The sequence below is a fragment of the Dermochelys coriacea genome, chromosome 6, assembly GCF_009764565.3.
Source record: "Dermochelys coriacea isolate rDerCor1 chromosome 6, rDerCor1.pri.v4, whole genome shotgun sequence".
In the NCBI taxonomy this organism is placed as follows: domain Eukaryota; kingdom Metazoa; phylum Chordata; order Testudines; family Dermochelyidae; genus Dermochelys; species Dermochelys coriacea.
Window position 1 is genome coordinate 46,526,963 of NC_050073.1, and position 22,386 is coordinate 46,549,348.

At 41.2% G+C, this 22,386-nt stretch overlaps 1 protein-coding gene across 2 annotated transcripts; it reads right to left on the reverse strand.

The window, feature by feature from the left end:
* Positions 1-56: 56 nt before the first annotated feature.
* Positions 57-21,781, reverse strand: ELF5 (E74 like ETS transcription factor 5). 2 transcript variants are annotated; one of them, XM_043515866.1, is made up of 7 exons: positions 21,652-21,781; positions 17,079-17,206; positions 9,205-9,438; positions 5,544-5,594; positions 3,964-4,032; positions 2,619-2,814; positions 57-2,033 (listed from the first exon to the last, which is right to left on the reverse strand). In XM_043515866.1, the coding sequence occupies exons 2-7, from the start codon at positions 17,200-17,202 to the stop codon at positions 1,937-1,939; spliced, it is 771 nt and encodes a 256-aa protein (XP_043371801.1). In that variant the 5' UTR covers positions 17,203-17,206; positions 21,652-21,781; the 3' UTR covers positions 57-1,936. The 2 variants fall into 2 exon arrangements, with proteins under 2 accessions (XP_043371801.1, XP_038262496.1); XM_038406568.2 differs by having other exon boundaries at positions 9,205-9,450.
* Between the last annotated feature and the right edge of the window lie 605 nt (positions 21,782-22,386).

Here is a 22,386-nt window from a genome sequence, read left to right on the forward strand (position 1 = left end):
TGCTAAGTGATGGGCAGCAGCAGTAACAGGCAGCACTCAAACTTTCTGATACCACTTTGATACCCTATCTGTCTCTCTGAAGGGCTTATCCCGTCTACTCAAAAAGTACATAGCAATTAACCAAATAAAAACAAAAGCTACTTTGAATAACTGCAAAAACAGGAATCCATTCACAAAGATACACAATTTCTGAAGGAAGCTGGGAAACAAAGAGAGAAGAATTTCTCTTGTGACCCTTAGGGCTTGATCTTGCATCCTATAGCAGGGGTCAAGCCCAAGAACACATCTCCAATGTCAGCTACAGTCAACTGAATCCATACTGCTCCCCATTGACTTCCCAGGATCCTGAGCACAGCACCAAGCTAAACATCATTGCAGCATTTAGCTTGGTGTTTACTTAGTTGGCTAATCCTGACTAATAGGACCACCACCCAAGTCTTTATGAACAAAAAGAACAATTGTTACCAGTAAAATTATATTTTGAGTTTAAAAGAAACAGACTCATGTGTGAAGGGAAAAGTAATGATAACACACAGCACTACATTCAGGTTCCACAGAGAAACATGCAGAAGAGCAACTCATTTGAAAACAAGACCAGAACCTCATTTATACCCTCAAAATGCCAACTGAGGTAGTACTAAAAGGGGATTCCTGAGCCCTTGAGATGGAAAGGGCAATATTTATGTTAAACTATAGTACATCTATGAAGCTTTCAAAAATATCATTGAATTGTTCAGATACCACCTTCTACTCTAACAAATGTACTCATTGGCTGAAATCTGAGCAGTCAAGGGCATTCAGCTACACATTAACTTTAATGAAATATGTATGGCTCTATGCTGTTGACTGCTTTGAAGTTCTCAGCCATTCTCTGCTGAGATTTGGGTGAATTTTTTATACAGTTTTCAACAAATATTCATTTGCAACTGTTCTAATGATGCTTGCTCCCTTTCAGGCTTGCTTTCCCCAAGCACTGGAGTTTCACTTTCAGGGAGGTTCATAGAAAGAAAAGTTCAAATTCCCATGCAAGTGTTTGTGGAAAGTCAATTTTTAGTTCATAGATAAATAGTTGCACCAAAAGTGCTTGCAGTAAGAGTTATGCCAACCCAATCAAGGAACAGAATTAAAACCATGTGATCAATCACAACTAATTAATATAACACAAATAATAGTTATTCAAAACTTGCAATGATCCATTCATAGTATGTACAATAAAATCTGCAAAATACATTTGCAGAAGTCAAATTAGTAGCTAACTGAGGAAATCAGAAAACCCTGTTTTTCTTATGGATCTCTGGCTTGATTGAACAGATTAATTCTGTGGATATATGGGACTCTCATCTGGCCAGATCTTTCACCACCAAGGAGTGTAGCATACCTGAGAATCGGACCCTTGGAACACAGGCTGACCACAATGGTATTGTCTCTAAATGAACCAAAATACTGACTTTCTAACCAAGGGAAGGAAAAAAAAAGACCATATGTTCTGTAAAATATTTAACAACCTTATTGCTCATGCGCACACACACACACACATACACACAAAATCCTCACCAACTTCTTTTAAATGTCAGCAGGAAACAAGAATTTCATACTGAGCGTTGATAGGCAACAACAAAAGATAGCCCTTGTTGGCATACGAAGAGGTGCCACAGATAAAAGCAATTCCTCTAACAAAACCTTGAGCTGCATCACAAGTGTTATTTTCATAAGAGCTATGCATGAGCTAATGCTGGTCACAAAGTATATAGTGGGGAAGAGCCACCCATTCATGTGCTGTCATGTGTTGCTCTAGCCATTCTCTCAGAAACAGTTGTTAGCTCCAGACTGGAGTAGAGGAGAGATGCAGGAGAAAAATTCCTTCTCTCAAATGTCTACTGCAGTCAGACACTATATTGCAGTTTGCATAATCAGTCTGATGAATGGGACAGTTAGTTCATAGCTTGTTCTCCTGCCACCCATGGGCGTTCTTTCCAAACTTGTACACTAGCCTTCTGTCTATGCGGTCCAAAATTCCAGTTTTATAATAATACCTGCAGTAACAAAACAGAAGTGGTATTTACTTTAAAGGAATTGTTCCCAAGTAGTACACGATAGGAACATAACAGAGCAGTCAATCTGATGTCTTCCATCAAACAGCAATCCTTTCTTTCTGTTAAATGGATATTTTCACACCCCCAGATCAGCTTGCATTATAGAGTTTAAAGCTTTCCCAGATTTCTTGAAGGGTGAAATTTGCTCCTTTTAAAACAAACATTGCATATGTGTTTTTGCTTCTAAGATGACCACAATTCAGAAAGAACTGCTAGGATTATTGCCAAAGCAATAGAATTATTACCAAAGCAAAAGAAAGGTAGATAGTGTCACATTACAAGCCATGGGCCAAATTCTCAGCCCAGGTAAGTCAGAATAGCTCCATTGCCTTCCATGGAGTTATGCTGATTTATACCAGGTGACAATCTGGCCCTGTAATCTTATCTGTAACCAAAAGAGCCATGATTCTGTCTCATGACCTTTGGATAATACATGAAAAAGCTATGCAATCAATATAATTGTGTGAAATGGACTCATATAACACACCATTAGTAATGTGGTGGCATTTTCACCTACTAACGCACCGGAGAGCTCTGCTCAGTTTTTCATATGTCATTCTGTCGTTTCGCTTTCTTTGTCCCCACATCTTTGCCAGGGCTTCTGACTTAACAACCCGAAAGATGCCTTGTTCTCTATCCTCCCAATCGAGAATGCCACAATTTTCTTCTGGAGACAGGAGAAGGTCTCTTACAAATTCCCACAAGTGAGAACTCTGCAGGCCTTCAGCAGGAAAAGGATAGAAGATTAACAGACTTTCAGAGATGCAGTACTATAACAATAGAAATAATCAGTACAACAGGTTTGTCAGACTGTGCTCAAGATCTTTAACCACTTATATCTGGAATCCATTTTGCTTACAAAATTAACTGCATTGCTATCTATAAGCAGAATCAAATGATCTGCTGCAGACTGACCTTGAAAAGGAACTAATTCTAGAATCTGTCTTTTACCCAGTAAAATTTTGAATTTTTGTCCTTTAGAAAGTTGGGATGAAGTTGCATCCTTGACAGGTTTAGCCTCCAGAAATCAGTATGGATTTCCACAGAATAGTAATGGAACTCCCTAATAAAGGACAGCTGGATTTGGGGATTGTTTTTAAAGCCCATCTTTAGATTAATTTCAAAAGGTCTGACATGAATTCAGTGCTGGTAAAAGGTTCTGGATTAACAGCTGCGATCAAATTCCCCTTTATCCATGAACATTTATAGCATTGCATTGCAGCAGGTGAGCAAACTTCCCCACACAGGTAGATTTCTCTGTGGTGCTACAATGAAAGCCTGAGGGTTGCCTGAGTTCCAAATGCTCTGGAAGGGACAAGAACCTCCTAAGAAAGTGGACACACCTGGTTACCGTGTGTGCATGCATGTGTTGTGCTTAAGGAGATTCTGAGTAAGCAATGTTCCAGGAATCAGGCAAATGGTGAAGCTACAAACCCAATATTACCAACCTCAAGCATTCAAAAATCTTCAGCCAGGCCTTCCAAAATCATGAGTGGCTTCAAAAAAATCATGAGGGTTTTTTTTTTTAAATAATTCATTTGGGTTTGTTTATTTGCCTCCTGGATTTTGAGCCTTTAGGTTACACTCAGTTTTTGTTTTCCAGCTTTTCTCCACAACTCTGAAGGCTAGAAGCTCACTTTTTTAATAAAATGAAAGCTGAAATTCTTTTGATTCCAGGAAAGCACCCATGTAACGAGACTCATGCTACAATTGTGAGAGATGGCAACACTGTACCAACCACCACTTTATGTTTTGCTCATCTGGGGTATCACTAAGTGGTTCACCCCTTTGTGACAAGCATTTGAAACCAGGGCTTTATATGTCTCGTAAACTTCCAAGCACAAGTTCTGCATTTCAAATATATACCTACTTGTTTTACCATGGCGGTGACATTCTTGACTCTTCGTGCCCCCTGTCCTCAGGCATGCCTTATCATTGTCTGGAACAGAATTACAAAATAACATGACACGTGAAGGAGGAGGAAATAGAATCTGGTGATAATGTGGTCAAAAGGGCAATGTGTTCACCTACTCAAATGTCATGCAACATTGAGTCAAACTGGGGATGTGATCTGTTGTTAAAGTTATCTTTTAATTAAAAAAAAACAGCTTTATCATAAAGATAAACCAAAGTGAATAATTAACTTGCAGTGGAACAATTTGACAGAGACAAGCATCACAAAGAAAAAAAAATAAACCATTTTACATATCATCTAAAGTATGTCTGGATAATTTGGTTTTAGGGAATTCAGGGCTGTCTTCAACAACTGCATATACATCTGTGATGTGAAACCCAGGACTTTCCTGGCTTAGCACTCAGTCTACACTGTGGTTGAGGGTTCATATGGCCAAAGTGCTAAAGCAATAGAGAAATGTGAGATTTGGCAACAACACTGCAGAGACGCAAGCCATATCACTCAATTAGAGAAGGGGGCCTGTCATGATATTGCCATGACATAAGCAGAGCTGGTCAGAAGAGGGGACTGAAGGACGGATCTCAAAGGCTGATTAACACCACTAGTTCTGCAACGTCTACAAATCAGCAGATTTGTCCTGTCTTGCACACAGACAGCAAGTTCTTCAAGGTGCGTATTGGGGCCCTCGCTGTAGCAGTGGTACTAAAACAAAGAAAATCTGGAAAGCTGCTTCACTGAATGGAGTAGCAGAGAGCTACAAAATAATCAAGGTGGGGAACATTTTATGATGCCTGCGGTCAGAACTTTGCATTATTGTGCAACCCACTCTTCAGTGTGTGTGTGTGTGTGTGTGTTAGATGTTCCTTTTGAAGGGCTGATCCCCCCGGGGTTTCTGAGGTTGCTGCAGCCTCTTGTAAGAGTTTTTAGTCTTTAGTTACAAAAGAGACTCATTCTTTTAGTGCTGAAATTCTGGGATTCAGACCCTGCTGCCAGCCCAAATGGCATTAAGTAGAATTACGTACGAGACGATGCCACATCACCATCACCATGTGATGACAGGACAATGCACCAGTGTGCTTCCCTACCCACTTCCTGGAGTGACATTTTGGTGCCTCTGATCATTTGTTGAGTGCCCTCTGTACTGCCTTGAAACATGTGATCCTGTGTCAGAGGGTTTGCCACACTGCCGATAGCCAGGCAGAACACGAGTAAACCCAAGCATACCCAGGAACGCTGCAAGAGCTGAATGTGATTCTAGAACCATAGGCTGTCACTGCACTATCACCTCAGTGATAGCGCTAGGTCCTTAGGGGAAAGGGGAAAAAGGAGCCGATGTTGGGAACCTCCCAAGTCTTTCTCTACCCCCACCACAAGAGTCTTTAATTTAAAGCATTCAAGTGGAGACAATTTTTGGAGTATTTTCTCACTTTTAAAAATCCCTTGAACTGCTGCTTCTGGAAGTATTGCTAATCATAGAACACACCGCATCTTTCCTAGTGAATAGAGCTTTGCATGTACAAAACAAGGTTACTTACAATCTTTGATAGTTGGCTTGGTTTCTTCGATGTCATTAAAAAAGGAAATGCCTATGGGGAGGAAAACATGCAATGCAATTCAATTCTCTAGTCACACACTGTGCAGAATGACTTTACATTGAATCTTAAGACACAGCTAGGGCCCTTTCCCCACTATATTAGAATGTCTGGATATAAACTCACAATAGAGAATACAGAAACATATAAATTGCAACAAGGAAGATTAGTCTCCTGTCTATGCAAAGCCTGCTTCTAAAGATCAGCTTTTCCGCCCACTTCTCTGACCTTGTCATGACTATCTTCATATCCCTTCATTGGCTTCCTCTTACTTCTCGTATCAAGTTCAAGCTCCTCATCCTTGTCTTCAAGGCCCTAAACAGGTATCACCTACCTCAGCATGCTTCTCTGCTCTCATTACCTCTTAATGGCCCCGCTGTGCTCTTTTTGGCTTGTGCCATGCTTCCTGTCTACCCGATACCTTTGTATCTTTCTCTAGCTGTCACTTTTGCCATTTTGCTTATTGTCCTATACACTTAGATTAGTCCCTCTTCCTTCATCAGATCTCTCCTTAAAAGCCCATTTCTTAACTTCTCCCTCCACTACTTCAAGCAGAGATCCTCTCTTGTAGCAAATTCCATAGCACAGCAGCATCTCTGTACAGCAGCAAGAGTGCTCAGACTATTAAATAAATGTATTACATACCAAAGACCCCTTCAGTGAAAGAAAATTCAGGTTGCAAAATCCGGTACTCAGTTTAGGCAATGCCAAAGTTAAGGTTGCCTGTATAACCTTAATTTGGCCTCTTTGTGCATATGCATTATGATAAGGCCTTTAATTGCATAATCACATATGGGTTTTTTTCTACAGGACCCCAACCTAATTCAGTGCACAGGATGGATGATGTACACTGAATAAGCAGCTATTTAGGTATTTCTCATCATTTTTCATCACAGGCCTTATTTACTGCACACCATTCAACACCAGCGTTCCCTCTAATTTTTCCCACCCATATGTGGAATGAATTTTGTTATGTGCACCAATATGGAGGTGATGGGTGACACATGCCTCCATATAGGTGCACACAACAAAATTCATGTGGTGGGGTTGGGGCTAAGGGGTTCAGAGTGTGGGAGGGGGCTCAGGGCTGGGGTTGGGGTGGGGAGTAAGGGCTCCGGCTCAGGGTAAGGGCTCTGGGGTGCTGCTGGGGATGAGAGGCTCAGGGCTGGGGCAGAGGGTTGGGGTGTGAGGGAGGGTGTGAGGGCTCTGGCTGGGGGTGTGGGCTCTGGGGTGGGGCCAGGGATGAGGGGTTTGGTGTGCTGGCTGCCTCGGCTGCGATGGGAAGAGAGGACTCCCCCCAACTCTCTCTCCCTGCAGCAGTACCTGGGCTGGGTGGGAGGAGTGCCTTTCCCATGGGCCAGACCGGCTGTGGGAGGAGCACCGCTCCCCCGGCCCCAACCCGCTGCGGCCCAGAGTGCGCCCAGTGCTCGCTCCACATTAGGAGACTCCCTGGCTATTGTCTGGGTGAGCCGGTGGAGCATGCTTAGCAGCCGCACAGGGCATAATGGCAAAGAGACGCTCCTCCTGTTTCATGCATGGTGTGTTTGAGTCCCACTGCTGCCGCTGTGCCAGAGCCTTGGCAAGAGCGGGGCTTGGAAATGTGCGTTTCGGCTGAACGAGGCGCTGCGCAGCAGCTCCGGCCCAGGCTGGGTTGGGGCTGTGGGAGAGATGCCTCTGCCCTGGCCACAGCAGGCCCATGGCTGGTTTGGATTGGATCTGGGTCTGTGGGAGAGGAATCTCTCCCTGCCGCAGCCCTGAGCACCTCTGCGGCACTTAATAGGTTGCTGCTCCGCACAGTTTAGAGGGACCTTAGTTCAACACCTACACTTTGTACAGAACTGTTAATTTCCTCATGGGTTTTCCTATGGTGCTCAATGGGATGTGTATTTCTAAATCCTGTAGGTGCTTTTGAAAGTCTCCTCCCAAGTGACTTGCCCAGCAGCCCACAGGGATTCTATGTCAGAGGCCAGGATAAAAGCCAATACTCCAGTGCAGCAGTTGACTGCCTAAAAACACAAGGACCATTTTTTCCCCTGCAGTCCCGTCTCATTCACCACCCACATTCTAACTTCTGCATGACAGGATTCCTGTGGACAGCAGCCTCATTTACTGCACAACCCTGATTCATCCTCCGAGCATCAACTCCTAGCACATCCCTTCACCAACTCATCCCCAGTTGTTCTTCTCCCACTCAGCCTGTCCCTGTCTCCCTCATGTGTATTGCCCCCAACCTGTCCCTGTCCTCTGCTCCTAGCCCATTCCTTGTGTGCCCTGTCCTCTGTCTGCTCATCACCTATCTGCATTGGAGTCAAGCTGTTTTCCCTTCTCCTCTGGGAGGTGAATGTGGGGAACATGGAATGCACTATCTGCTCTCAGTTCCTGGGCCTGGAGCCACAGTGGCTCCCAGCAGTAAGGAGTAATTGCAGGGAAAGGCCTGCACGGACAGTCACTCATGCCCCTCCAGGGGCTGTTCTAGCAGCCAGGTATTGCTAGAGTGGAGGGATGCTTAGGCCGTGCCCCTTTTTGCCATGGACATACCTACAGCATCATTTGCCAGCAGCCCCATGACAACTCGACACCACTCAACAATTCTCCTAGACCAGGAGAATCCTGAAGTAGCCAGGTAAGCCAGCTTTAGGAAAGCCTTGAATCACTGAGAGGCACAAAGCAGCTGGAATGCATTGCAGGATTGGGTCTAACTCTATAAATAATTACCAAACAATGTATAATCCATCTGGAGTTGGGAAAAATAGTGTGGCACTGGAGTAGACTTGCTAAGTCTCCCTGTCCTGGTCAAAGAAAAGTCAGCTGTCTAAATTATCATCAGAACTGAACCCTACAGAACCATCCTATTAATCTCCTGGAATCTAAAATAAAGGCTAGCTGTAGAAGAAATTTCACTTTCCTTCAGTTATGCCAGACAGGTAATAGTTTAGAAGTTTATGAGCCTAAATTCACTTAATCAGCAATAAATCTTTTAATCTTTTAGGAAGCAATAAATGAGGTGGAAAATCAGTAAAGAAAATTGATTGTATTTGAGAATAACGGCAAGCATATTAATGAGGGTCTCATATTTGTATTTCACATTATACTGATAGCATGTGCCAAACAAAACATCATGCCCGCCATCAGATAAACAGTGCAACCTCTGATCTTTTGAGAGGAACACAGTAGCAGTATATTGTGTTAGTCTATGTTAAATGGGCTTAGTCCAGTTTGGTGGGCTCAGTCCAGTTCTATCTGAGCTAAAACACCACATTTTGCATCCAGGACAGTCTCAGTGGAGAAGCCAAGGACAGAAGGGGCCATGGAGTCTGAACTATGGTCTTACTCCTACAGCTGAACCTGTCAAGTCAGGCTTGAGTGACATTGAGGGGGCACAGTTGGGAAGCCAGTAACTTTGTTTCCTATGCTATCTTCTATTTGTTGCATTTCTAATCTGCTGATCACTGTAGTATCTAGACACCAGACGTGCTTTGCCTCTTCTGTGAATAAATAAGGAACTTTAGTCCCAGGGCTGTCAGGCCAGCACCTTCCGCTAGCATAAAATTCACACAAAATTTTAAGCCTTTTTTGTTTTGCATTCAATCTCTGAAACACTAACCATGTATCCTGATGTTCTGTAAGATGAAATAAAGGTATTCGCCACAAACGCCGGCAGCATCTGTGAACTCCTCTTGGGTCATGCTACAAAGCTGTAAGCCATTAATATTAAAGTGGGAAAAGGAGATGCAGTTGGCGTCTAGCTTGTATTGGTCACAGCAAAACTGCAGCCACTCACAGACATTGTGTTTACTCCAGTATTCCGGGTGAATAGATGTCCAGCAAGAATTGCCAACTGCAAGAGATTCTGCAGGAGAGAGAAATTAAGCTGAAATTCTTACATTATGAAATTCTTTCCAGTAACCATGTTCCAAACAAGAGTCATTCCTGTACCTTAGTCTAGAAAAACCACAAGCTTCCTCAATTATTCCTTTTCATATTGTCTGCTTATGTTTTGATGCCTAGTATTACAGCCTTTTGCACCTAAGGTATTATTATTAATTATTATGTAGGACCATTATTGTAGGAGGATCTCAAAAGCACATTCCTCTCAATCTATCACACCCCAAGTGTGATACACAAGGTGAAACACAGACCCAAAGTGAGAGGCACAAAAAATATCAATGCAGGATAATTAAAATACTGTGGGATCAAATCCTTTAGCATGAATAACTCTCTTTCTCACCTAAATTTCATGGTTATTTCCTTCTGATGTAAATAAATTGTCAACAATAAAAGTGAAGGGACACCAAATTTCTCTGGTGCATAGTACATTTTGCAATAAAAATGAGCAATGTTTCTCATAATGAGAGGCTGAGTCACTTGAGAGATGTCTCAAAGCACTCTACAAGCCTTAAAGAAACCTAACAATACCCCTGGCAGATAGGTAAATATTGTAAGTTTATTACTAAGAGAAATGCTCGTTTTCACAGCTATACCCAGCAAGTTCACGCAATTCATCCTGAAGTACATAGTACATAAGTACATAGGGTTTTGTGAACCTTTTTTTAATTTCAGAGTAGCAGCCGTGTTAGTCTGTATTCGCAAAAAGAAAAGGAGTACTTGTGGCACCTTAGAGACTAACAAATTTATTAGAGCATAAGCTTTCGTGAGCTATAGCTCACTTCATCGGATGCATTTGGTGGAAAAAACAGAGGGGAGATTGATATACACACACAGAGAATTAGAGCATAAGCTTTCGTGAGCTACAGCTCTCTTCATCGGATGCATTTGGTGGAAAAAACAGAGGGGAGATTGATATACATATTGAACATGTTCTCTGTGTGTGTATATCAATCTCCCCTCTGTTTTTTCCACCAAATGCATCCGATGAAGTGAGCTGTAGCTCACGAAAGCTTATGCTCTAATAAATTTGTTAGTCGCTAAGGTGCCACAAGTACTCCTTTTCTTTTTTTTTATTTGTTATATTAGAGACTGCCACTAGATGGTGCAATGTGTAGTTCCCTACAAAGTTCTTTTTAGGGAAGCATCTCTGACAGATAAAGGAAAGAGAAAGATGCTAGCTGAATGGATAGGCAAATTTTAGTCTAAAAATATTTCAGTCAAAAGTGTCAATGTTTTTTCAACAAATGTGAAAAAGTTTCTCAATCAGCAAAAGAGTTAGTGGGAAAATCTTGTTGCTATTATTTTATGATAAAACCTGAAAATTATTTTTCTGTGATTTGTTTGTAGAGTAGTTTTTTAAAAAAACTAGCTCTGATGCTGAAAGTAGGAGGAGTGTAACAAAGGCACATGCTGTAGTCAACAGACATTATTACTATATAGATCACTTATACAGGGGAGCTGGGATTTGAATACTGTTTGTTTAGATGTAAACACAGATCTTTACCACTTGAACTAACAGAGAACATCTGTAGCTAATTGTAATAGGAAGCTTTTTACCTGCAAACCAGATACTAGAGGGAAACATACATGGAAAAGGCCTTCATCTTGCAAGCAGCTCCCACTGGACATCTGTGCAGGTGCAGCTTTTATGGAGCAACTGCTAGAATGTCCTTTAGCTTTGGATGCATTTTACTAAAGCCTGTGAAAAATGGAAACAAAATTCTGCCTCCTAGACTCATTATTTCTATTAACTCGCTAGACAAATTATTTTAGTTATATTCAGACAAATTCTGTTTGTTATACTGGAGTTCTTGAGGAAGAGTAATGATTTGTCTCAGGAGAGATTCTGGGCCAGTGACAGAAATATCAGCCTTTGAGATTGTTGCTCAATTCATTTTAAAAGAGCTATGCCAATTTAAACCATCTGAGGCTCTGGCTCTCTACTAATCGTGACTGAGCAAACACATGACAGTAAGTAGCCAGGGAAAGGCATGTAACTATCATAGGGATGAAAATATTATACTTATCTAAGAAAGTAGTTAGATTAGATAGATACTTTTTCCTTTCTGTTCACATCTCATCTGAAAGCATCTTTTGTCTCATTTTAGATTTCCTAATTCTTCTTTCCAATCAATCAGCCAGGATTTATTATTTCATGTTCAGATTACATTTTTAACCCCATATGAAAAATATATGCAATATACAATCAGATGGCAGTGCATGCAAACAATATGAACTGTAATTTTTTTTGTCATCAGCCTAGCCAGGCAGTTTACTTCAGGGAGTAAATGCTTCTGCTGTTGTTTTAGACTTAATTGCCCCAATGAAATTAATGGAATGGTTCAAAATTGTGACAATGTCTGAAACACGGATCTCGCATTCTAAATGGGTTTCTATAATATAACTAAGATCTTTTTCATGAAGTTTTAAAACTTACAGGACAAGTGTGTTCGTTCATGTACTGTAAATATCTCCATTTATTTGTGCGTATAGAATTAAAATAATGCTGAATGTATTCTTCAGTGTCATAGACCCCATGAAGATCTATCATCCCATCCAAGGGAGGCAGTCTAGAAAGAAGGAGATGTGGGCAAAAGATGCAAACTTTGGATCTGAGTTTTGGACTCTCAAAACTTTGAGGATATTTGAATCTGAGATTTTGTTTGGTCCTTTATAAAGAAAGAGGTCAGTTGCGACATACAGGTTGACACTGAATCAGATTCTATAGGCCCTGGAATTGTGTGCCAGAGGATGATTGATTCATGGTGGGAGAGAAGTAGTTGTACAGCCACCATCCCCTCTCAGGCCTTTTGCTGGAGAAGGGCAGCTTGAAAGTCAGCTGTACTTCACAGGAACCCTGGCTCTGGAGGCTAACCACAAGAGGCATAGAAACAGTGTTGAGGACTGTGAGGGCTGGCTCCAAGCCCCTTGGCAGAATTGGAAAAGAGTAGCCTATCTTACTCCCAAATCAGGTGGAGGCACCAAGGCATGAATCCAGCCCTATATTTTTGGTGCTGTCTTGTTTGAACCTTTGGGATCCTTGAGCTGTTTGGATTTTTTTCTGCTTATGTACGAGATGGGGTGAGGGTCAAGGCCACAACTTCCTTCTGATGTGTTGAAGAATTAAATGAAGTTTGCTTCTTTGGTATATCTATATTTAATTCCCTTAGGGCAGGAATCAGCAACCTTTGGCCCGCGGCCCACCAGGATAATCCCCCTGGTGGGGCGGGCTGGTTTATTTACCTGCTGTGTCAGCAGGTTCGGCCGATTGCAGCTCCCACTTGCCGCGGTTCACCGCTCCAGGCCAATGGGGGCTCCGGGAAGCAGCGCGGGCCGACGGATGTGATGGCCACTGTTTCTCACAGCCCCCATTGGCCCGCGCCGCTTTCCGCAGCCTCCATTGGCCTGGAGAGGCGAACCACGTCAAGTGGGAGCTGTGAACCTGCGGACATGTCGGGTAAACTAACCAGCCCTCCCCGCCAGGGGTCTTACCCTGGTGGGCCGTGTGCCGATCCCTGCCTTAGGGTAACATGAAATAAAAGCAACTGTTCCTCTTAATTCTAGTTAAAAAGTACAGTAAGTAACTTTGAAATACCTTAAGCAACTGGTTCTGAAATTTTGATTTGACTTGACCGTGATAAATATCAGCTTTGCCGGCAATATAAAGGCCATAGCATGTTCCTTTCATGGAACAGTTCTTGTCAGGATTAGCTTCTCTATTGGCTTCTAAAAAGATAGGATTCTTTTTGGAAGTCAGAAAATATTCTAAGGTCCCAAAAAGTGCTGACACATGTCATGGGCACTCAGAAGGTGTTGACATGAAGGTCTGGCATTTTCAAAAGCGCTCTTTCTTTACTCCTTACACTGAAGTTTAGCTTCCTGAGTAGCTCTCTCTTCTGTTGGGGTATGCACTGTACCAAAAGATTATGCAATTTGGAATACTCTTCTGGAAGAAAGATCAGCAATAGGACAGAGCCTCTACAGGAGATGTACACATTTCCTTTGAGTGGGAGAGAAAGGACCAGATACGTTTTCTTTGCTGTGTAGTGAAATTCTAAGTGAAAACTATCCAGGTGAGATAAGGTGGGGAGCAAATAAATCACTCAGCAGCCAGCACAGAAACATTTCAGAAGTGTGCCTAGAACTAAATGGGGTGCTGGAACAATTTTTATAGTAGAGCTGCTGAGAACCTTTGAACCAAACAGTAATGTATAATGGAAGCCACTTCAAGCCAGGGGGTGCTGCAGCCCCCTGCTGCAGCCCTAGTTTCAGCACCTATGACTACAGATCTCTAGGGGAGAGGGGAAGTTGAAAGCAGAGATATTTAATTCCCTTAGGGCAGGAATCAGCAACCTTTGGCCCCCTGCCCTCCAGGATAATCCCACTGGTGGGGCGGGCTGGTTTATTTACCTGCTGTGTCAGCAGGTTCGGCCGATTGCAGCTCCCACTTGCCGCGGTTCACCGCTCCAGGCCAATGGGGGCTCCGGGAAGCAGCGCGGGCCGACGGATGTGGGAGCCACAGAGTTCCAATCATGACTTGGACCTTTCCGGAGTTGTGGTAACAAAGATCAAAGACTTAGTGTAGACAGGACTCAAGCAGGCACAGGGATTTTTACCACTGACTTCTATAACCCTGTTCTATACTCAAGGCAGTATGGGTTACCTGTTCAGATTTTCCCAGAATGCACTGGTTCATGCACAGCTGTACTGACAAACCAACAAGATATACATGTTAGTGCAGGGAAAAACGCTGCTGTATCGACATCAGATGAATGTAGCAGAGCCTGGTTACATATAACATGTTTGTCTGTACAGTAGATCAATTCTATAGCCCTTTTCCATAGACCAGTTCCACACTGTAAGAGAAAGTGAGCTAGAATCTTACAAGACATAATTCTGTGTAAATACAGGTGGTTTATCCCTAGCATGGTTGTAACTGTGATGAGACCAGAGCTATACTTTGCACTCAGTCATCTCAGAAATTCTGCCTGTCTCATTATAGGCTCCTGCAATTCTGTCAAGTCTTCTCCACTATTTTATGTGAGGAGGAACTCAGCTCACACTTGCGCATTCAAAGTCCTATGGTACTTTTTTCCAAGAAGTGTATCTTGACTCTTATCTTGGCCAGATTACAGTCTGGGGAAAACCTTATTCTGTTGGCCTAAATGCCTCTCATGCTTCAGATCAATGAAGTATTTGTCTTCCTTTTCGATCATAAGTCTACTTGTATAGCATTGCTAGCACTGATATAATATAAATATGCATGAAATTTGTTCCTGGGCTACTGGGGAAGGTAAAAAAAGTGAAAACAATATAGTTGGTTCTATAAGAATGTTTTAAATCAGCTCACGGGAAAAGTTATTGCAGCCCTAAAGGATGCTAGAAATGTGTCGAAGCATCCAACATTGAGCAATCCTAGGGGGAAAAGTGGAAGGGGAGATGCAGCTGCAGACAGGGTCAAATGAAGGCCAAGTACATACCCTGCCCAACCCATCTTAGTATGCGATCTCAGGTGGAATCACAGCACAAAGTGGTAATGATGTAAGCTTATGAAACATTTCAATTACTTTAAAGTAGACAGTCTATGTTCTTGCAGTGTCTATGTGCAATACTGACCTTTAACTAGATGGAGTCTGAACTGCACAACTACATGTCAGAGGCCATATACTGCTAACAGCTAATGAAGATTCTCAGAGTAGGTAGAAAATTTTCCAGTGGAATGAATTTCCATTGGGAAATACAGATTCATTGAAATTGACACATTCCAAAATTTTGTTTAGAAAAAAACTGAAAGATATCTTGATAAGGTTGAAATTTATAAGATAAGATAAAATTTAAAAAGTCAAAGCTGAAAAAAAACCATTGATTTACCTGAAATGAGTCGTCCCCTTCCCCCCAAGATTTTGTTTCACAGGAAACTAAGAAATTCTTTGTTTTTGCTTTGATTCCGAATGAAAACAAATTTCAAAATCAGAGGATTTCCCACAAACAAGAACTTCTAGTTCCTGCACAGCACTTGAGATTCTTCTTTAGCGGAAGCATTAGGGACCTATGCCCCTTTGGAGCAGATTCTATTTCAAATTACATGGAAAATTTTGAATGGCCAAGGTTTGCAGCACAGAAACAAGCATGAAGTCCATGATGATCATAAACTTTTATGGTTTAAACTCTTTGAAAAGTGCTATTCTCCAATACTTAAACTGTCTCATGAGGGGACAAGGTCTGTTCTGTAAGAGCACCAACTTTGTAATTTGAAGGCATAAAAGTAGTTTTATGGGGGGAAAATATTGCATGAAAACCTGTCAGATCCAAGTTTCACCACAAGCCTGGCTCAGTAACATCAGTGAGATTATGCTATATTTTCTTTCAGAGTTTATTGAATGATTTAGCCTGAGGGAGGAGAGGAAAAAAAAATTCCAGCCATTTAGGAACTGAATCAAACTCTTATGGAAGGAAAAGAATTTCTAATGGGAAATGCTAACTGAACCTCTATAGCAGGGATCTGGTCTGGAAGCATGCCATTTGGAGTGAATTCCTTAAAACTAACTATACTCCCCAGATGAGTCTTGTGGCCTGGTGAAATGTAGGATTTCCATAAGCACATGGGGGGGGGGGGGAAATTGTACACTAAACATTCAGGAGTTATCAGCAACTAGTCAAGTGGGGGCATTATTGAGTTAATATTGATGTATTACTACAATCCACAGATCTGTGCTGGTTTTTAAAATCCCAAACCTCACATGTTAACTATGTATTTAACTGGTCATTGCTACTATGGATAATAAATGTATACAAAGTTGCAGAAAATTCAAAGAGATGTCACTCCATCAAACTAAATTACTATTCCATAGTACGGATAGGCATTGTTAGGCAAAGGGACTTCAAAACAAGTGCTGTGTTTCAAGTGGACAGAGCAAAAGATTGGGAACCAGGCATACTGGGATCTATTCCTGACTCTGCTTTTGATTCCCTCTGTAACATAGGGGGACTATCACTGAAATGTTGTGGGTCTCAATTTGCCTTCTTGCAAAATGAAGATGATAATGCTCAATTGAGAAACTTAATTAATTAATAGCTGAAAAGCGCTGGAATTCTTTTGGGGTCACTGGGTGAGATTCAAGAAATCTAGGTTCAGTTTCTGGGTCTGCCAAAGAGTTGCTGAGTGATCTTGAGTAAATCACTTGATTTCTCTGATTCACTTTTCCATCTACAAAATAGGGAGAATGCTTCACTATTCCACAGGGATGTTGTGATGAGGAATCCATTAAATGTTTGTGAGGGCTCCATGCACTACAGTGACATAAGCAACACAAGTCTCTTGTAGATATATGATTCTTCACTGAAAGGTACTATAGAAGTGCAAACTATTATTGTTGCTATCCATATGCCTATCTTGCACACCGTCAGCTTATGTGCCTGAAAAGAGCAGTAATGCTTGAATTAGAGATAAACGTGGCAATAGGCTCAGCCGTGAGCAACACATACCCAGGACATTTCCCATCAGAGCTGATTGGAATACTGGTAAATTCAGTCCCCTTTTGGGCACATATTAACTGAACACGTCTTTTCAAACTGAGCCTATGTACACACCTGTCTGATGATCAAAGATGGGATAATAGTCCTCAGTTGTCCCAAACAATTCTGTCCAAGACATTAGGGGCTCGCAGATCATTGTGTTTGGCAGACAGGTGCTGTGAGTGATCGATTCCAACATCCCCCTAAAATATTAAGATAATAGTTAAAGCATGGCAAGAAAATGTCAATGACCTGAGTCATAAGGGCACATCCATAACCGCTTTAATGTGGAATGGCATGTATCTGTGAAAAGTACCCTTGGGTCTATGCTACATCCACTTAAAGCAGCAGTGAAGGGGTTAGTGAGCTCAACAAGAACATTATCAGTTTAAAAGGATCTGCAAGCAGATTTATGACTCAACATGGATGCGGGTGGCATGAAGTTTTCCCATGGATTCTTGTGTGTGTTACAGGCGGCATATGTAAAAGCCAAGGGAAGAACAGACCTATAGTACAGTACACAGACATATGGTCAGGGTTAGTATCATTAGTTATTGAGATCATTTTTTCATTTATTGAACAAGTCCCTTGACAAACAAATTGTCAAAACATAGTCCTGGACTCAAGGCACTTACAGTGTTAATCAGATACAAGTGCAGACATCAGACAGTCCATGGTTTATGGACAATGTGCAGTATCTGAAAAACAATCACAAACTGGACTTCAGTTTGTTTCTCGAGCATAGTCACAGCTGGAATTCAAGCAGAAACTTGTTTAATAATAATAGAAAACTTCACTGTGTGAGCCACTTTCATCTCAGACACATCTACTGAATTGTTGAAAATAATACAATTCTATTGTGAAACAATAAACGGAGAGAGAAATTAAGAGATCTAGGCAAGGGAGAAAAGCTACATTTTCAGATGAGATTTGAAATGGGACATAGTCCATGAAGTAGAGGGATTCAGGAGGACCATTCCAGAGGACAGATGGGCAAATGCACACACACACAGTTTTCCTTAAAAGAAAAGGAGTACTTGTGGCACCTTAGAGACTAACAAATTTATTTGAGCATAAGCTTTCGTGAGGTACAGCTCACTTCATTGGATGCATTATGAGCTGTAGCTCACGAAAGATAATGCTCAAATAAATTTGTTAGTCTCTAAGGTGCCACAAGTCCTCCTTTTCTTTTTTGTGAATACAGACTAACACGGCTGCTACTCTGATACTAGTTTTCCTTAGGTAAGGCTTGTAAGAACCCAACCCTGAGCTCCCATGTGAACTTTAACTGTAATTGATTCAGTTTTAGTGGTCCAGAAAAAAGCAACGAAATGGAATGAAAATCATTGTGGTTCAGTTCTGCTTTTCCATTTGCAAGAGACTGAGACTGTCACTGTTCCAATGTCTAGTAATAGCTCCATGGATGTGCTGCAGTGAATATACAAGTGCAAAATAAATTGACACAGATTTGACCACAATTGTCTCATATCTCTTCGAACTTTAGTTTCTTCTGCCTTCCATAACTAACTCCAGATCTGGTCATTCCTAGCAGAAAGAAATATGAGTAAACTAACATGATCATATATAGTCTTAAAGGATAACATTTAGTATAATGCAAAAAATAAAAAATAATGGCAAGCTGTGTGCAATAGGCATAGGGACCCAGATCCATGCTGTGACAGTTGTATTGCAGTATTGGCCATCTGCTCCATTTGACATAGTTCATTATGAACCACTGTAATCTTTAAAAAGAAAAGGAGTATTTGTGGCACCTTAGAGACTAACAAATTTATTTGAGCATAAGATTTCGTGAGCTACAGCTCACTTCATTGGATGCATTCGATGAAGTGAGCTGTAGCTCACGAAAGCTTATGCTCAAATAAATTTGTTAGTCTCTAAGGTGCCACAAGTACTCCTTTTCTTTTTGCGACTACAGACTAACACGGCTGCTACTCTGAAAACTGTAATCTTTGTGCAGAATGGAGGTGGGGATCAAGGCATTGATGACTGTGGTTAGATGATTGTAATGCTCTAGCATCTCATCAGCGTCTTGGCCTGGAAGGTAGGAGATTTGTTTACTTAGCATGCTCTGAAAACTCTCCCTTCTTTCTCTAGTGGAATTGAGGGAGAGCCGTAATCTTTACCTGGATGAAATGGGAGCAGACCAAGAGAGTGGGAACATTTAGGATGCCCCCCAAATTCTCTTTCATACTGAAGATCGGGTCCAATATGTGTACATATTCCAGAAACAACACGCACCCAATGTACTGTTCTAATTGAATGGAACACATGAACATTCGAACACTGTGGATCACTTGAGCTGCTATATTGCCACATTGTTTCTAGTGGACCTAGTGTGATGCTGGTATTACATGTACAAATGTATTTTGCTAATGAACACCACAATTAAAAATAAAGTATCATACTACAGTACTAATGCAATTCAGACATTTCAGGATTTTATAGGAGCAGAGCTGGTAATGCCATGGCTCAATAATAAATAAATAAAAATAAGGACACCCATAGTATTTAAGATTAGATTGTACTATGAGTAAGTTAAGTTCTTTCTCCACCAGTAGTAGGTTGCCATACACAGAAACAGGTGCCCTATTCTACACTTGTTCAGACACAGGTTAGAAGGGCAGAGCAATGACATGTTTATTACTTCATGGATGATGCAGGATCTAACATCACACAAAATCCTTCCCTAGTTCTTCTGCAATCAAAGCAATTAAACTACTGTATTTACATGAGATCATGGAAGATTAATATTGCAGGGAGTTATGGCAGGTTCGACATAGTGTGCCAACCAAACAGAAACAGAGTTTAGTATTGAGATAGAGACTTCACAGAGAAATGGAGAAGAAAACAGGAAGAACTAAGACACCAATGCCCCCAATTCTTCTTCCATCATAGAACACTGATAGGACCATGTAAGCATATCCCACATTAACAGATAATCCCTGTTCAATGCCCCATAGAGGGGGAACCCTCCCCCCACTAACCCTGCTAATATGCACAAGGGGAATGTCCTTCCTAGCACTGTATTTTGCAGTCAGTTTAACCATATGTATTACAGCAATAATTGTGATACTTAAGCTTCTAAATGGAGCAGCCATTAGCAAACATACACTGGCATGAGCAAAATAAGCAAAAAATACACTAATAAGTGTATCCCATTTCAGGTAGAAGCAAGTCTGATGTCTCCTATGGTAATGGAAACATATCGATCCAACATACCGTATAAGCTGTTGGAAAATGCAGATGTCTGGGACCACCTCATGCCTGATTCCTGTACAAGAGTGAATTATTGCTTCCCACATAGGAAAATGTTTTGGGTGAAATCTGGGCACTATTGAAGTCAAAAGGAATTTTTCCATTGACTTTAACAGAGACAGTATTACACCCTTTGTCTCTGTCAATAGCCAAGAGGTGGCAGGACAACAAAAAACAAAACAAACAAAAACCACTTGCAAATTTCAATGCTGTTTCTAAAAGTACTTTTTACTAGAAATATATATAATCAGAGGGGACAGAGGAAATACATCCTCTTTGTAGTGTACATAATTTTGCAGTTTGATTTTTTAAAAACTATGTATTTTTAGTGCTAAAATGTGCTTTGGAAATGTGTCACTATTTACATAAGGGAATGTGTTAGCCTTGAAGGGATCTAATCATCCCTTTACCTGGAGTGAGTTTTTGCTAGGCAAGTAAAATATTTTTATAGTTTTTACAGCCTCATTATCATTATGGTGGGTGAATAGATTTCATGACGTGACTAAAAAGTTTTCATGAGGATTTTCCAAGGCTGAAAAGATACATTTAGGGTAACACCACCATGTTAGAAGTGAAGATGGGCCTGATCCAGAACCAAACCCATCAGATTATGGAGAAGTTCAGATCTGAACGTACATCTGATCTGTAAGGCTTGGTTTGAACAGAGCTTATTTCTCCAAACTGCAAAATTCTAGAAGTTTGATACTTGGCTTGCAGCTATAGTGCAAGGTTGCTATCACGAAAGGGCTTAGCAATATACCATAATAGATGACAAACGTAATTTACAAATGAGACATTCCCATTTTAGAGAGGTACCTCTACATTTTTATACATCAGTCCCATATATGACTGTGTATTTTACGGCTAAATATATTAATTCTCAAGGTCACTAGGAGGATTAATTTATTTTCAAATATCTAAGCAAATAAGATATTATTGATTTAAGTCATGTCAAATAATTTTGCAGCATTATCCCTGGTATTGTTTATAAACACATGCTATATCTGCTTCCATGTACTCTTAAGGAAAAAAGGGAAGGGGCAGTCACTTGTTTAAACAGGAGATCTTTTCAATGTTAGTTTTGCTCCAGCTGATGCAGGGCTGCAAGAAGCAATTAATTTCTAGGCAGGTCTGGATTAGTCATTTGTTAAAACATATTTGTTGAGGTTCAATTGCTGGGTAGGAGACAAGCATGTCTCGATCAATAATCTATTAAATTGAAATTAAATGGATTGGTCAGAACAAGTGGTTTGAAGCCCAAACACGAATGGCATCAGGGAGGTGACTGATAAATCAGCACAGCACACACGCTGCTTTGGCAGCTGGAAATCTGTTTTACAAATATTGACATCAATAAACAAACTGAGCTTACGTGCAGATGGGTGCTTATTCCCGTCGCAATGTTAAGGTCCAAAGGAGGTCTCAGAAGCAAGGGGAAAAAGGTGGCTTTCCTGCAGCAACACACAGCACTATGGAAATAAAGCCACCTGCAGTGCTGTGATATATGGAACGCTTTACAGACAGGTTCGTTTGGTTTTTCAGGTTCTTATACACACCCCCTTTGACGATTGTGATAATACAGAGTGTGACACAGCTGAGGGAAGGGCAGAACATTTACCTTTATCCTGTATTGTTTAATCTCCTCTTAAAGTTGTTGACTTTAGTAACTATAAGTCTTGGGCGACATTAAAAGTCAGGTCTGCATACTTGCCTCAGTGTGGGAGACTTTCCTGCCCTGCCACCTTTTGGAATCTTGGCACTTAAAAGGGCTATCACATTTTATTTATAAGCCACAAAAAGTACCCAAGTTAAGTAGTATTATCCCCATTTTACAAATGAAGAAGTCAAGGAGCAGAGAGCTGAAATGACTTCCCTAAAGTCCTCTATCAATTCATCAACAGTGTTGTGAATAGAGCCCTGATCACCAGGCTCCAAGCCATTCCCTATCCACAAAGCTACGCTGCCTCTCAACAAAAATAGCTGCTGAGGTCCACCACAAAAGTGGCTGCATTTTAGTAGTGGATAATTGATTGTAAAGTGTTTTGGGATCCTTAAAAAATTAAAGGCTTTGTTGTTAGGAGTGAGAACAGAGACATTGACAGTGGAG